Source organism: Trichechus manatus, unplaced genomic scaffold (genome assembly GCF_000243295.1).
Source record: "Trichechus manatus latirostris isolate Lorelei unplaced genomic scaffold, TriManLat1.0 scaffold00201, whole genome shotgun sequence".
Lineage (NCBI taxonomy): Eukaryota > Metazoa > Chordata > Mammalia > Sirenia > Trichechidae > Trichechus > Trichechus manatus.
The window spans coordinates 1,076,912-1,093,068 of NW_004444137.1; the positions used below are offsets into that span (position 1 = coordinate 1,076,912).

General features: G+C 39.6%; 1 protein-coding gene across 1 annotated transcript in view; it reads right to left on the reverse strand.

Annotated features, from left to right (window-relative positions):
- The window catches only part of LOC101351015 (contactin-associated protein-like 3), a 230,626-nt gene that overhangs the window by 97,278 nt on the left and 117,191 nt on the right, over positions 1-16,157 (reverse strand). The window contains exon 4 of the mRNA XM_023742135.1: positions 14,461-14,632. Coding sequence (XP_023597903.1) covers positions 14,461-14,632 — 172 coding nt within the window. The remainder of the gene's footprint in view (positions 1-14,460; positions 14,633-16,157) is intronic.

The window sequence follows — 16,157 nt, forward strand, 5'->3', positions numbered from 1 at the left end:
TTTTGTTTGTATTTTTGTTTTTTGGGTTTTTTTGCAGGGGGGAGGGCTTTTTTTTGTTTTGTTGTTTCTCTAGCCCCACATGCCATCCCCTTCCCTTCTTGACAGGCTGCAATTTTTTGGTTTGTTGGTTTTTTCATTTTTGTTGTTTATTTGTTTTTTTTTTTTTTTTTTTTGGCCTTTTGTGTTGCTTCTCTCTCTCTCCTCTCCTTGCTTTCCTTTCTCTTACCCAGCCAGCCCCGTGTGCCATCCCCTCCCCTTCTTGACAGGCTGTGATTTTTCAGTTTGTCTACTTCATTCTTTTTTTTTTCTTTTCTTCTTTTCTTTTCTGCTTCTCTCTCCTTTCCTTTCTCCCACCCACCCGGCCTTGTGCACCATTTTCGCCCCTTCTCAAGGGGCCGTGCTGCACAGCTTGGTTGGAGAGTCATTGCACGTGGCCTGCCCAGGTCTGCGCCGCCATCACCAACCAGCTCCCTCAGCACCATTTTATTCATTTATTTACTGACTGTTTTGGTCTCTTTTTTTCCTATTTTTGTTGTTATTGTCATTGTTATTATTGTTTCTTCTCTCTCTCCCTTCCTTCCTTTCCTCTCTCCCATTCACTCAGCCCTATGTGCAGCCCCCAACTTCTTGGAAGGGCTATACTGTACTACTCAGCCGGAGAGCCTCTAGCACACAGCCTCCCTGGGTCTGCACTGCTCCCACAGGACAGCTCCCTCAGTGCCATATTTTATATTTCTCTTTATCTATCTCCTTCTCCTTTTCCTTCTCCCTCCCACCTAGGCCCTTCACTGCCTCCGCCCCTTCCTAATGGGCTGTGCTGTGCTACCTAGTGAGAGACATTAGCTTGCTGCCACCCCAATTCCACCTTGCCCTCAACAGCCGGTGCACATATCACCATATTTTTTGTTGTTGTTGTTATTGCTTTTATTTCACTTTTTATTTTTTATTTGCCTGTTTCATTGTTAGCTTCTTCTCTCTCTCTCCCCTCTTTCCTTTCTCCCACCCACCTAGTCCTGTGTGCCACCCACACTGCTTCTAGACAGGCTGAGCCACACCATTTGGCTACAGAGCCACCAGCACATGGCCTCGATGGGTCTGCCCTACACTCACTGGCCGAATCCTAATGTACTGCCATTTTATTTACTTTTTTTCTTTCTATTATTTTTTTACTTCATTTTTTGCCTTTGTTTCTCTTCTTTCTCTTCTTTCACCCACCGACTTAGCTCTGCACATCACATCCTCTCCTTTCCCTCCTGCTTATCTGCACCGTGGACCAAGTACCAAGCTCCCAAGTGGTACTGACGAAGTTCTCCAGACTCTGCCCTATGCTGCCATCAACCAACCCTGTTGCTCCCAGTTTGTACCACAAACTACACATCTCCACCCCTCCACCACTGCTGGAACCGTCCTGCTGCACCATAGCTGTGTGACTGGCCCTATTCATTGGACAAGGTGTTAAGAACTATCATGCCCATAGGCGAGCAAGCAACAAAACATACCCAGCCTGCCTGCCCAGACATAACCAAATAAAACAAAGCAGGAAGAAACAATCAAATATACAATCAACAAATGAAGAAAATAATTCTTGACTGTCCCAGAGACAGCAAATAATCTCAAAACATATTTAAGAAAGAAGAGGATGGCTCCAGAAAGTGACCAAAATAAAATATCAGATGACCTTCTCCTAGAAGAAAAGACACTAGAACTATCTGATAGGAAATTCAGAACTCTAATATTCAGAGTTCTCCAACAGATGAAGCAAAATGCAGACAAAGATAAGGAAAAAAAAATAGACAAAATCACAGAAAAGACAGATAAAACAATGGAAGAAATCAGGAAAATAATACACGAACAAAATGTGAAAATAAATAAACAACTGGAAATCATACAAAAACAGCAATTAGAAATCCAAAAGATAAACAAGATTTCAGAAATGGATGGTGCAATAGAAGATTTCAGGAGCAAATTTGAAACAATGGAAGACAGGATCAGCAAAATTGAAGGCAAATCCTCAGATACCAGTTTGTTTTAGGAAAAATCAGTGAAAATAATGAAGAAAAATGAAGTAACACCGAGAACGATGTGGGATATAATCAAAGGCAAAAAATTGCATGTGATTGGAGTTCTAGAATGGGGGAGAAAACAGAAAACATGTAGAGATTCATTGAAGATTTACTGACAGAAAACTTCCCTAATATCATGAAAGATGAAAAGTCAACTACCCAAGAAGCTCAAAGAACCCCATATAGGATATACTCCAAAAGAAAAACTCCAAGACATATCATAATCACACTCGCTAACCAAAGACAAAGAAAGAATCTTATGAACAGCTCGAGAAAAAGGAAAATTCACACAGAAAGGGGAAACAATAAGATCAAGCTCTAATTACTCGGCAGGAACCATGCAGACAAGAAGGCAATGGGATGATATAAATAAAATCTTGAAAGGAAAATACTGCCAACCAAGAATAATATATCCTGCAAAACTCTCACACAAATATGATGGTGAAATTAGGACATTTCCAGATAAACAGAAATTAAGGTAATATGTAAAAACGAAACCAAACTTACAAGAATTATTAAAGCCTTTGGTTAGAGAACCATATCAGAAAACAACCTGAATCTAACACATAAGATAGAATCAGCCAGATAACAACCTAGATAATGAACTCTGAAGGCTAAAACAAAACTAAAAGATTTACAACTGGTAGCCAGAGATGTCAATCTGTAAATGACAACATCAGAACAATAAAAGAGGGAATAAACGGTGTAGGTATAGAACGTTCTAATGGAGACAAAGTCAAGGCGTTATCAATAAAAGACTGGTTTAAACTTAGAAAGATGGGGTAAATTTCAAGGTAACCACAAAGAAAATTAACAAACCTACTCATCAAAATAAACAAGAAAAACATAAAGTCTCAGTAAACACAAAATCTACAAAAACAAAACAAATGAAAAAAATCCACAAACAAAAGTAATTCAGCACAGAAGAATAAGAGGAACAAAGAAAATTTCAGCACCGCCAAAAAAAGCATTACAAAATGACAGCAATAAACACAAACCTATCAATAACCACACTGAATGTAAATGTCTTAAATGCACCCATAAAGAGACATAGAGTGTCAGAATGGATTGAAAAAACAGGACCTATCAATATGCTGTCTACAAGAGACACATCTTAGAAATGAAGACGTAAATTTATTAGAAATCAAAGGATGGAAAAAATATATTGAGCAAACAGCTACCAAAAAGAGCAGGAGTGGCAATACTAATCTCAGATAAAATAAACTTTAAAACAAAATCCACCATAAAAGACAAAGAAGGGCATTATCTAATGATTAAAGGGACAATCCACCATGAAGAAATAACCATAATAAATACTTATGCACCCAATGGCAGAGATCCAAAATTCATAAAACAAACTCTAACAGCACTGAAAAGAGAAATTGATAGTTCCGCAATAGCATTAGGAGACTTCAACACACCACTCTTGGTTAAGGACAGAACATCTAGAAAGAAACTCAACAAAGATACAAAAGATCTAAAGGTCACAATCAACCAACTTGATCTCAAAGATATATATAGAACACTCCACCCAACAGCAGCAAAGTACACATTCTTTTCCAACGCACATGGAACATTCTCCAGAATAGACCACATACTAGGCTACAAAGCAACCATAAACAAAATCCAAAACACTGCGATAAGACAAAGCATTTTTTCTGATCACAATGCCATCAAAGTAAAAAGTAATAACAAGAAAAGAATCAAATACATGAAAACTGAATAGCACCCTCCTTAAAAATCACTGCGTAACAGAATAAATCAAAGATGGAATCAAAAAAATTCCTAGAATCCAACGAGAATGCAAACACACCATACCAAAACCTTTGGAACACAGCAAAGGCAGTGTTCACAGGTCAGTTTATACCAAAAGACACACATATCAAAAAAGAAGAAAGGGACAAAATCAAAACATTAGCTACACAACTCAAACAAATAGAAAGAAAACAGTAAAAGACCACAGCCACCAGAAGAAAGGAAATAATAAAGATTAGAGCAGAAATGAATGAAATAGAGAAACAAAGAAAGAATCAACAAAACCAAAAGTTGGTTCTTTGAAAGGATCAACAAAATCAACAAACCACTGGCCAGACTGACAAAAGAAAAACAGGAGAGGACACAAATCATCCAAATAAGATGAAAGGGGGGACATTACAACAGACCCAACTGAAATGAAAAGGATCATAACAGAGTATTATGAAAAACTATACTCCAAGAAATTTGAAAACCTAGAGGAAATGGATAAATTTCTAGAAACACACTACCTACCAAAACTAACACAAACTGATGTTGAAAATCTGAACAGACCCATGACAAGAGAAGAGATTGAAAAGGTGATTAAAAAAAACTCCCAACAAAAAAAGCCCTGGTCCAGATGGCTTCACTGGAGAATTCTACCAAACATTCAGAGAAGAGCTTACACCAGTACTACTCAAACTATTTCAAAACATAGAAAAGGAAGGGATACTTCCCAATTCATTCTATGAAGCCAGCATAACCCTGATACCAAAACCAGGCAAAGACACCACAAAAAAAGAAAATTACAGAACAACATCTCTCATGTATATAAATGCAAAAATTCTCAACAAAATTCTAGCCAATAGAATTCAACATCATATTAAAAAAAATAATACACCACGATCAAGTGAGATTCATACCAGGTATGCAGGGATGGTTCAACATTAGAAAATCAATCAACGTAATCCACACATAAACAAAAGAATCACATGATCATCTCAACTGACCCAGAAAAGGCATTCGACGAAGTCCAACACCCATTCCTGATAAAAACTCTTAATAAAATAGGTATAGAAGGGAAATTCCTCAACATAATAACAGGCATCTATACAAAATCAACAGCCAATATCATTCTTAATGGAGAGAGGCTGAAATCATTCTCCTTGAGAACAGGAACTAGACAACGATGCCCTTTATCACCAATCCTATTTAACATTGTGCTGGAAGTCCTAAGAAGAGCAATAAAGCAAGAAAAAGAAATAAAGGGCATCCAAATTCGTAAGGAAGAGGTAAAAATTGTCCCTATTTGCAGACGATATGATACTATACACAGAAAACCCAAAAGACTCCACGAGAAAACTACTGCAACTAATAGATTCAGCAGAGTAGCAGGATACAAGACAAACATAGAAACATCAGTTGCATTCCTATACACCAATAATGAGAATGACAAAAAGGAAATCAGGAAAACAATACCATGTATAATAGCCTCTAGAAAAATAAAATACTTAGGAATAAATCTAACCAGGGATGTAAAAGACCCATACAAAGAAAACTACAAAACACTATTGCAAGAAACCAAACAAGACCTACATAAATGGAAAAACATACCATGCTTGTGAATAGGTAGACTCAACATTGTGAAAATGTCAATTCTTCCCAAAGCAATCTACAAATACAATGCAATCCCAATCCAAATACCAACAGCATTCTTTAAAGAGATGGAAAAACTAATCATTAACTTTACATGGAAAGGAAAAAGGCACCAAATAAGCACTGTTGAAGAAGAAGAACAAAGGAGGAAGACTAGCACTACCTGACTTCAGAACATACTATATAGCTACGGTAGTCAAAAACAGCCTGCTACTGGTACAACAACAGACACATTGACCAGTGGAACAGAATTGAGAACCCAGCTGTAAATCCATCCACCTACGGTCACTCGATCTTCGACAAAGACCCAAAGTCCATCAAATGGGAAAAAGACAGTCCTTTTAACAAATGGTACTGGCAAAACTGGGTGTCCATCTGTAAAAAATGAAACAGGACCCATACCTCACACCATACACAGAAACTAATTCACAATGGATCAAAGACCTAAATATAAAACCAAAAACGATAAAGGTCATAGGAAGAAAAAAATGGGATTAATGCTAGAGGCCCTAATACACAGTATTAGCAGGATACAAACGATAACTAACAATACACAAACACCAGAAGATAAGCTAGATAACTGGGACCTTTTAAAAATTAGACACTTATCTTTATCAAAAGATTTCAGCAAAAGAGTGAAAAGAGAACTTACAGACTAGGAAAAAATTTCTGGCTATGACAAATCTGATAAAGGCTTAATCTCTAAAATCTACAGGAAAATCCAACACTTCTACATCAAAAAGACAAATAATCCAATTAAAAAATGGGCAAAGGAAATGAATAGACACTTCACCAAAGAAGATATTCAAGCAGCAAAGAGATAGATGAAGAAATGCTCACAATAACTAGCCATTAGAGAAATGCAAATCAATCCCACAACGAGATACCATCTCACCTCGACATTACTGGCATGGATCTAGAAAACGGAAAATAAAAAATGTTGGAGAGGCTGCGGGGAGATTGGAACTCTTATGCCCTGCTGGTGGGAATGCAAAGTGATACAACCATTTTGGAAAATGATATGGCACTTCCTTAAAAAGCTAGAAATAGAAATACCATATAGGCCAGCAATCCCACTCCTAGCAATATATGCTAGAGAAATAAGAGCCATCACAGGAACAGACATATGCACACCTATGTTCATGGCAGCATTGTTCACAATAGCAAAAAGATGGAAACAACCTAGGTGCCCATCAACAGAAGAATGGATAAACAAACTATGGTACATACACACAGTGGAGTATTATGCAACAATAAAGAACAATGATGAATCTATGAAGCATCTCACAACATGGATGAATCTGTAGGGCATTATGCTGAGCAAAATAAGTCAATCACAAAAGGGCAAATATTGTATGAGACCACTACTATAAAAACTCATGAAAAGGTTTGCCCAAAAAAAGCAATCTTTGGTGATTATGAGGGAGGTGAGGAGTGTGAGGAAAAAACACTAAATAGACAATAGATAAGTGGGAACTTAGGTGAAGGTTGACAGTACACAATACTGGGGATGCCAGCACAACCTGTCCAAGGCAAGGTCATGGAAGCTCCATAGACACATCCAAACTCCCTGAGGGACTGAATTGCTGGGCTGAGGGCTCTAGGGATCATGGTCTCATAGAACATCTAGCTCAACTGGCATAGTATAGTTTATAAAGAAAATGTTCTACATTCTACTTTGATGAGTAGTGTCTGGGGTCTTAAAAGCCTGTGAGTGGCCATCTAAGATACTCCACCAGTCTCACTCCGTCTGGAGCAAGGGAGAAAGAGGAAAAACCAGAGACACAAGGGAAAGATTAGTCCAGAGGACTAATGGACCACAACTACCACAGCCTCCACCAGACTGCATTCAGTACAACTAGATGTTGCCTGGCTACCACCACTGACCGGTGGTAGAGGGTCCCAGGCAGAGCTGGAGAAAAATGTAGAACAAAATTGTAACTCACAAAAAAGAAAAAAAGAAAGACTTATTGGTCTGACACAGACTGGAGAAACCTTGAGAGTATGGACCTCAAACACCCTTATAGCTCAGTAAAGAAGTCACTCTTGAGGTTCACTCTTCAGCTGAAGATTAGACAGGCTCATAAACAAAATGAGACTAAATGGGCACACCAGCCATGGAAGCTGAATGAATCTCTGAAACTACTGCCCGGAGATAATGTTTAAACCTTAAGCCAAAAATATTCCCGGAAGTCATCTTAAAACTGAACAATAGTTTAGCTTAACTAGTAAAAAGTCCTTGAACATTACGCTCTTTTAAGAACTGTCTATATGAGATAAAATTGGCAACAGCAACTTCAAAGGTTAGATAGGAAACTTAGGGGGCAGTGAGTTTATGTTAATTAGGGAAGAATAACTCAGAAAAGAAGGGTGAGAATGGTTACACAACTCAAAGAATATAATCAATGTCACTAAATTGTACATGTAGAAACTGTTTAATTGGTGTATGTTTTGCTATATATATTCTCAACAGCAACAAGAAAATAAACAAAACTTAGGGGAAAAAAAGATTTTGCTTAGGAATCTTCTCAGCTGTATATCCAAGTTCATCACTTATAAGTTCTAGTTTCCACGAAACATTCAAACATAATTCAGACAAGTTCTTTACAACTTTATAACAAGGATTATCTTTCCTCCAGTGTCCAACAACATGTTTATCATTTCCTTTTAAAGCTTCACTAGAAGCACACTTAACATCCACATTCTAGCACCATTATGTTTGTGACAATGTAAGCTTTCCTTACAGCTTTCAATTCTTTCTGAGCCCTTATTAAATCAACTTTTAGGCCCATAATTCTACCAACAGTTTCTTCAAGACAATTTAGACTCTTACTATCAAGTGCCTCAAAACCAGCCTCTACTGATTACCCAATTCCAAAGCTCCTTTTACATTTTTAGGTATTTGTTACAGCACCCCACTTCTTAGTGACAAATTATATCTTGGTTTCCTAGTGTTGCCATAACAAAAATACCACAAATGGGTGGATTTACAGAACAAAAATTTATTGTCTTACAGTTTTTGAAGCTAAAAATCCAAATTCAGGTCATCGACAGATTATGTTCTCTCTCTATGTGCTCCAGGGGAAGGTCCTTCTTTGTCCCATCCAATTTTGTTAGCCCTGGATGTTTTTTGGCATTTCTCGGCATGTAGACAGATCCTCATATGGTGTCTTCACCCCTTTTGTGACCTCTTATTTCTGTTTTCACATTTTATAAGGCACTACTTAGAAGGAATTAGGTTTAGGACTCACTGTACGCTGGTACAACCCCTGGTAGTTCAATGGTTAAGAGCTCTGCTGCTAACCAAGAGGTTGGCAGTTGAAATCCACCAGGCAGTTCTCCTTTGTTCTGTAGGGTTGCTATGAGTCAGAATCAACTTGATGGCAATGGGTTTTTGGTTTTCTACACCGGTATGGCCTCATTAATGTAACAAAAGATAAATTCTATTTCCAAACAAGATCATATTCACATGTACGAGGGTCAGGACTTCAATGTATCTTTTTAAGGGATACAATTCAATCAATAACACAGGCGCTCAGCACTCCGACTCTGCTTATACCCAGATGATGTGGGCTCAGTCTGCACCAAAACAAGTACAATTTCCACAGAAAGTGGGAGGAGACTATGGCTCCTGCACACTCTGCATGGGTCAGGACGCATCTGGAGTTAAAGAAGATGTTGACCAAAGAGAGCTGATACGAGGAAGGAAATCAGGATTGGGAAAATTTTTAACACCTAGACATTGAAAACTTGTTTTGGCTTGCAAGAGGGCTGATTCAGGCTATTAGGATAACTATTCATCAAATTATTAGAGGACTGTGGTGTGGAGGATAGACTTACTCATTATAGCAACAAAGACAAACTCAGACTAATGAGTAGAAATCCATTGTTGTGACAGATGAGCACTGGCAAACCATTTGGTGAACAACCAAGAGCTTTGTAGCCTAGATTAAGTAGAAGAAGGATCATCTACTCTCAACCAGGAGTTAAAAAGAGATCTATGCTTGGAGATGGAGGTTCAAGTTGATGTTCTTTTTAACTTTAAGATTCTTTACTTCTATGATCCTCAAGATAGCTTAAGGCTTAATAACCAAATCTCTTGACTCTGCCCCTCCGAAAGTGTGCCTCTCCTCCATCACTATTCAATTCCACCCTTTATCCAGTTGTCCAAGCCACAACCTAGGTGTCATCCGTGACACCTCCATCTCTATCATTCCACACTAGTGCAGTGAATCCATTTGTGATTTTGCTTACCAAATATCTTATAAATCATCCACACTTTTCTACTCCCTAGTTCAGGCCAACGTCATTTCTCATGTGGGTGACAGTAGTAACCTCTTCACTGGCTTCCTAGCCTCCAATCACACACACCCTTTCCCTCTTTGCGGCAGACACCCAAGTCATCTTCCACCTGTGATCAGAGTCTTTCCTGAATACAAAGGGAGAATGTGACTTCCCAGCTTCAAGTCCTTCAGTGATTTCCTACAGAACCATAGGTTAATGTCCAGACTTCCAGTTGGTCATCAGACCTCTACATTGTAGCTCTGGCCCAGCTAGGCAGCCCATCCTTTGCCACTCCCTGCTCTTCTCCTCAAAGTCAGAATTTCTATCCAGCCATCCTGGGCTTCCCTCATTTCCTCAAATGGGGTAGACCCGTCACTGCACCTTGGGCATGGGCACAAGGCTGTTACTTCCATTGGAGGGACCCTTCCTCTCTCACGTGACTAACTTACACCATTAGCTTGTATCCCTGTTTAGATATTCCTTCCTCCTCCCTGACAGTATAGCTCTGCCTCAATGCAAATTAGTTGCCCCTCCCACATGTCCCCAGAGCCCCAACAACATCCGTCTTTGTCATTGTTGCTGGGTGCCGTGGAGTGGATTCCAACTCACGATGACACCATATGACAGAGTAGAACTGCCCCATAGGGTTTTCTAGGCTGTAATCTTTATGGATGCAGATCACCAGGTCTTTCTCCCTCAGAGCCACTGGGTGGGTTCAAACCACCAACGTTTTGGTTAGCAACGGAGCACTTAACCATTGCACCACCAGGCTATTTACTCCAAGTTATTTATTAGTCTATAGTAGCAACCACAAACTTTTTCCATAAAGGGCAAGATAGTAAATATTTTAGGCTTTGAAGGTCATAAGGTCTCTGTTGTAACTACTCAACTATGCCATTATAGCAAAAAAGCCATCGACATTGCAAAATGAATGAGCACGGCTGTGTCCTAACAGAATTTTCTTTACAAAAGCAAGCAGCAGGCCATCAGCCTATGGGCTGTGATGCTAAACGAAGGAGCCCTGGTGGCCCAATGGTTAAGCACTCGGCTGCTAACTGAAAGGTCGGCGGTTCGAACCCACCATTGGCTCTGCAGGCGAAAAGACCTGGCGATCTGCTCCCATAAAGATTACAGCCTAGGAGACTTTATAGGGTAGTTCTACCCTGTCCTATAGGGTTGCTATGAGTTGGAATTGACTGGACAGCACACAGCAGCAATATGATACTAAACAGGTTTCAGCAGAACTTCTAGACTGACATGGACTAGGAAGGAAGGCTTGGAAATCTACTTCCAAAGATCAGCCAAAGGAAGCCCTATGGAGCATAACGGTGTAATCCTTTTGGCATCGGTCACCACAAGGGAGGGGCCAACTTGACAGCAACACCACCACCAAGTCTACAGCAAAAGCAAAGAGTATTTCAAGAGGTGGTGTTCAAATCTCGTTCTGCCGAGCCCCTGGGGCTGAAGGGGTGGCTCGACCTGGGCAGAACCCATTCCCTTTACCAGGTATCAGAGCAAAGCAACTTCTTGCTTTTCTTGTTGTCACACTGGAACTCTCTAAAATTGCACTTGAATAGATTCCACACGTGTTTAAAAGATTGAAAATGACTGCTCTATTATAAAAATAAAGAGTACTATATTTTCCCTAAAAATGTTTTGGGGTAAGTTTTTTTTAAAATAAGAACTTTAAGTTTATGGTAATGCATTTTCTTCTAAATTCACTATTTCCCACAAAGAAAAGCAAACCATGTAGTGTGCATTGCATTTAGCATAGAAAGTTAACACTGGGCCACAGACCACAGAGAACGGAGAGAGGGGAATAGTGGCTCACTCAATACAGCCCATGCACGCAGGCCGTGGCTACGGCTCCCTCCTTGGAGTGTTGCAGATGGTATCTGCAACAGCTCAAAAAGGACTATGGAAACTCAGTTATCTAGAGTCCAAATCCTAATGTCCAAAACTCAATTGGTGTAATACTCACACTCTCTTCACCACTACCCCCTTACCAAAGCCTGGGCCCCAAAGGTGTAAAACACCATTTGGAGCCACCAAAAGACAGAGCCACTGTGTGGACACCCCATTGCATGGTTTGGAAATGTTTCTATGTTCTTGTTGGATTTCAAATATTTTCTTAAAATCTGTAGCATCATTTGAATGCCGTTACGTACCATGAATTAGTAATTCCTCTACCCAATGGGTAGAAGTTATAAAACCACCTGCATTTTAATAATAAATCTCGTCTTCACTGCAGCCAATTTTGCCTTGCTCTCGGCAGATGGAGCCGTGCACCAGGAGGGCATTGGGTAGGTGGCACAGCGCCCGGCAGAGAGCCTCGGGTGTGGGCTTTTGTTTTGTTGCCTTCTTAGTGGCTCTATTTCACAGATCACTGCCAGCTCAGTTAGTAGATATAGCCTGAAGTGCCAAGGGAAAATGACTTTTTATTACTCAAGAGTAGTGGAGAATGAGGTAAGACGTGTTTTTAGATGTTAAAAGATCCATCCAACCCTAGAATACTGTCATTAGTGACTCTGTATCAGACAAGGAAAGTGCTGAGAGTTATTTTCATACTGACTTACCGAGTTGCCATTCACCTGAAGTTTGCTAAAAGAAGACAACTTAATAGCCTAGATGTGTCCACTGATTGGTACGTACTTCTGAGAATTATTTTTAGGTGTGATATGGAAAAACATTTGTTTGCGAGTGATATGTATGTATATATGCATACACAAGCAAGCGTGTGTGTATATATGTGTGTATATGTATACACACATACGTGTGTGTGTGTATATTTGTGTATGTGTGTCTATGTATACATGTGTGTGCTCGGCTACTAACCAAAAGGTTGGCAGTTTGAATCCACCCAGAGGCACGTTGGAAGAAAGGCCTAATGATCTACTTTTATAAAATCGGCCATTGAAAACAATATGGAGTACAGTTCTACTCTGACACATATGGGGTCACCGTGAGTCAGAGTTAATTCGACACCAACTGCCTTGGTTTGTTTTTTTGGTATAGATAGACACACACACACACCTACTTACATACACATATATACGTGTGTATATATGTATGTGTGTATGGAGCCCTGGTGGCACAGTGGTTAAAGTGATCAAGTGCTAACCGAAAGGTCGGCAGTTTGAAACCACCAGTGGCTCTGTGGGAGAGAGATGTGGTAATCTGCTTCCATGGAGATTTACAGCTTTGGAAACCCTATGGGGTCACTATGAGTTGGAGTAGGCTCCACGGCAGTGGGTTTGATTTAGGTATATATACGTATATATATATATATATATATATATATTTTTTTTTTTTTTTTGGCTAAAAGACCTTTATGCACAAAAGGGCAATATGGATTCCTTAAGTAAGAGAAATTTTGTAATTCTATAAGAATTTTTAAAGGAAATTCTCAAGGCACTAAAACAATTTCTTGTGAGCTTTGTAACTGAACTGACAACTCACGTCACTACCAGTGAGCTGCGGGCTCTGGCCCTCCTGGCCCACGGAAGGAGGTTCCTCAGAGAGGGCTTCATCTGTCTCTGTGAGCCAATGTCTCTAAACCCCCTCCTGATATCAAGACTCGGGGCTCCTGATCCAGCTGCTGTTAGAACTCACAGACCACATCATTATTTCTATGCCCCCAAAAATTTACTGTCTGAAAATCAGGATTGAGAGTTTGGGGTTAAATTCTTTGAATCCTTTTATTTTTTTCCTACAAATAAATAAGATGTGTGCATGTGGGTAAATTCTTCTGCAATAAAGAAATCAAGTTCTTATGGGTGAATATTACCCACAGTGGGAATTACGGTCTTCTGATCTATTACTAAATTGTATTTGTAAGTTATAGTTTCTTGGACACAACACAAAATTTCAATTAGTGTTAAATTTACAACAGACTCAATCCACAAAGTATTCTGTAAAGAATGACATTTCACGAGTTTCACCATGTACGAATGTGTGAGGGTTTTGAGAATTTGTTCATTTGTTCAACATAAGTGTATCATGTACCTATTACAGGGAAGGTACTGAGTTAGGCACACCATGTCAATAAATTGTTTTTAACCTCTTAACAGTTAAGCCATCTCTCCTTTCTAGCCAAAATAACCAAGAGTTAGATAGCATGACTAGTAAGATAACTTGAATAAAGTTGCAGTGTTTCAAAAGTTTGCGTTTCTTGACTTCCTCAGTGACCCGGTACTGTGCTCAGTTGGAACAGTAACCAGGTTCTTTCCACTCTTGATCGGGCTGACGTGATCACTAATCCTCGAGGCCTCAACCTTTCTCAAAGGAAGAGTTCTTTTTCATTATCCCTGCAGATCAAGTAGTGTGGGGTAGATCCAGCTAACCAAAAAAGACTTTGATTTCTGGTCCTCAATCATCAATTATCTTTTTAGAATATTTTAATCTGTTTTAATCACTAGCAAAAATATGCATATTTATACCTGTCAATTCTTACAGCAGCATTAATCATATTCTATAAGAATTGAGTAGCTTGGAGGCATACAGAAAGGAAATTCCTAAGAGAGTATCTTCCAAGAACGCATTATCATTTAAAGTTTAAAATTAAAGATGTCATTTTCTTATCTTCAATGTAAATATAATGATTCCATGTGAAATAGATAACAGGAAGAGAGGAGAAAGAAGAATGTGCTCTGTTCATTCGTTTTTCATCCACTATCAGAACAACAAAAACAGCCCTGTCAGAATGACGTAGGATCTCTCTTACCTGTCCATGATGCCGCAGGAGTCCACCTGGAGGTCACGGAAGCTCCCTAGCGCCCCCTGCTGTACGGAGAGGAAATCCACCTCTTTACCGCCGATGGAGAGGAGTCTCAGGCAGCCCTGAAAGCCCAGCAGGGGGCGCTCACATCCAGAGCCAGAGCTGTTGTCAGGACAGCCTGAGGGGGTGACATACAAAGAGGAGAACAACCATCAGGACAAATCAACACAGATACCGCATGGTGTCTATTACACGAATGACAGCTCTTTCCCTGTTTACGGAAACCTCAGGATTAGACTTCTGAAACCATTTGGGAAGGTCACACTACTCAAGGATTGGGGGTTGGGGGAGCAAGAACAAAACTTGTTGGTATTGGCAGAACATAAAAATAACAACCGGACTCGGGCTTATGGAAACACGAGGGAAAGGTAAGATGCAAAATCCTACATCTAGAGTTACTGCAAATTTAATTTAAGCAAAACTTGATTTTTTTTTGGAAAGCATACTTAAGAAACACAGGCAGTCACCGGGTTACCAACTTCTCACTTACGTACAACCCATAGTTATAAACCAACCCCCATAAAGCCGATTGTATTAAAAATTGTAATAACAAACCGATGCTACTTTGCGACACGCATCAAATTATTATTATTACTGTATTATTACGTTAAAGATGGTTTAGTGTTTTTTATGCCAGAAAGATACACTAGTGGTTAAGAGCTACAGCTGCTAACCAGAAGGTTGGCAGTTCAAATTCAACAGCCGCTCTCTGGAAACCCTATGGGGCAGTTCTACACTGCCCTGTAGGGTCGCTATGAGTCAGAATCAACTCGACGGCAGCGGGTTTGTTTTTTTTTGGTTAAGACAACCATTTGACTAAGTGACTTTAGATATGAACTGTATCTAACTGTTCCAACTTAACGTACATATTCGACACAAAGACAGACTTGGGAACGGAACTCATTTGTAATCGGAGGCTATGATGCTATGTATGTAAGATAAACTAAAAAGTATGTGATAGTAGGATAAGAAAAAAATTGCAGGCATATTATATTTACCAAAAAGCAGCAAACCAGCAGCCGTGGAGTTGATTCTGATTCATGGCAAACCCGTGTGTGTCAGAACAGGGTTTTCAAATGGCTGATAGTTTAGAAGTAGATCTCCAAGCCTTTCTTTGGAGGCACCTCTGGGTGGACTTGAACCACCAACGTTTTGGTTAGTAGCCCAGCACTTAACCATCTGCAGCATCAGGGATTCCATATGATATTTAAGACTAATTTTTTTTTTTTTTTTTAAAGATTGAAGTTGTCAAAGATTTGTTTTTACTTGGATCCACAATCAATCTCCATGGAAGCAGCAGTCAAGATGTATCAAAGGATGTATTGCATTGGGTAAATCTGCTGCAAAAGACCTCTTTAAAGTGTTAAAAAGGAAAGATCGCTGAGGACTAAGGTGTGCCTGACCCATCCATTGCTGTCAATTCGATTCCAACTCACAACTACCCTATAGGACAGAGTAGAACTGCCCCATACAGTTTCCAAGGAGCACCTGGTGGATTCCAACTGCTGAACTTTTGGTTAGCAGCTGTAGCTGTCAACCACCACACCGCCAGGGTTTCCTGCCTGACTCAAAATATGGTATTTTCTTTTTTTTAATTTTTTCCCGTAACAAAAATTTATACATACATTGTTACGTGACTCTAA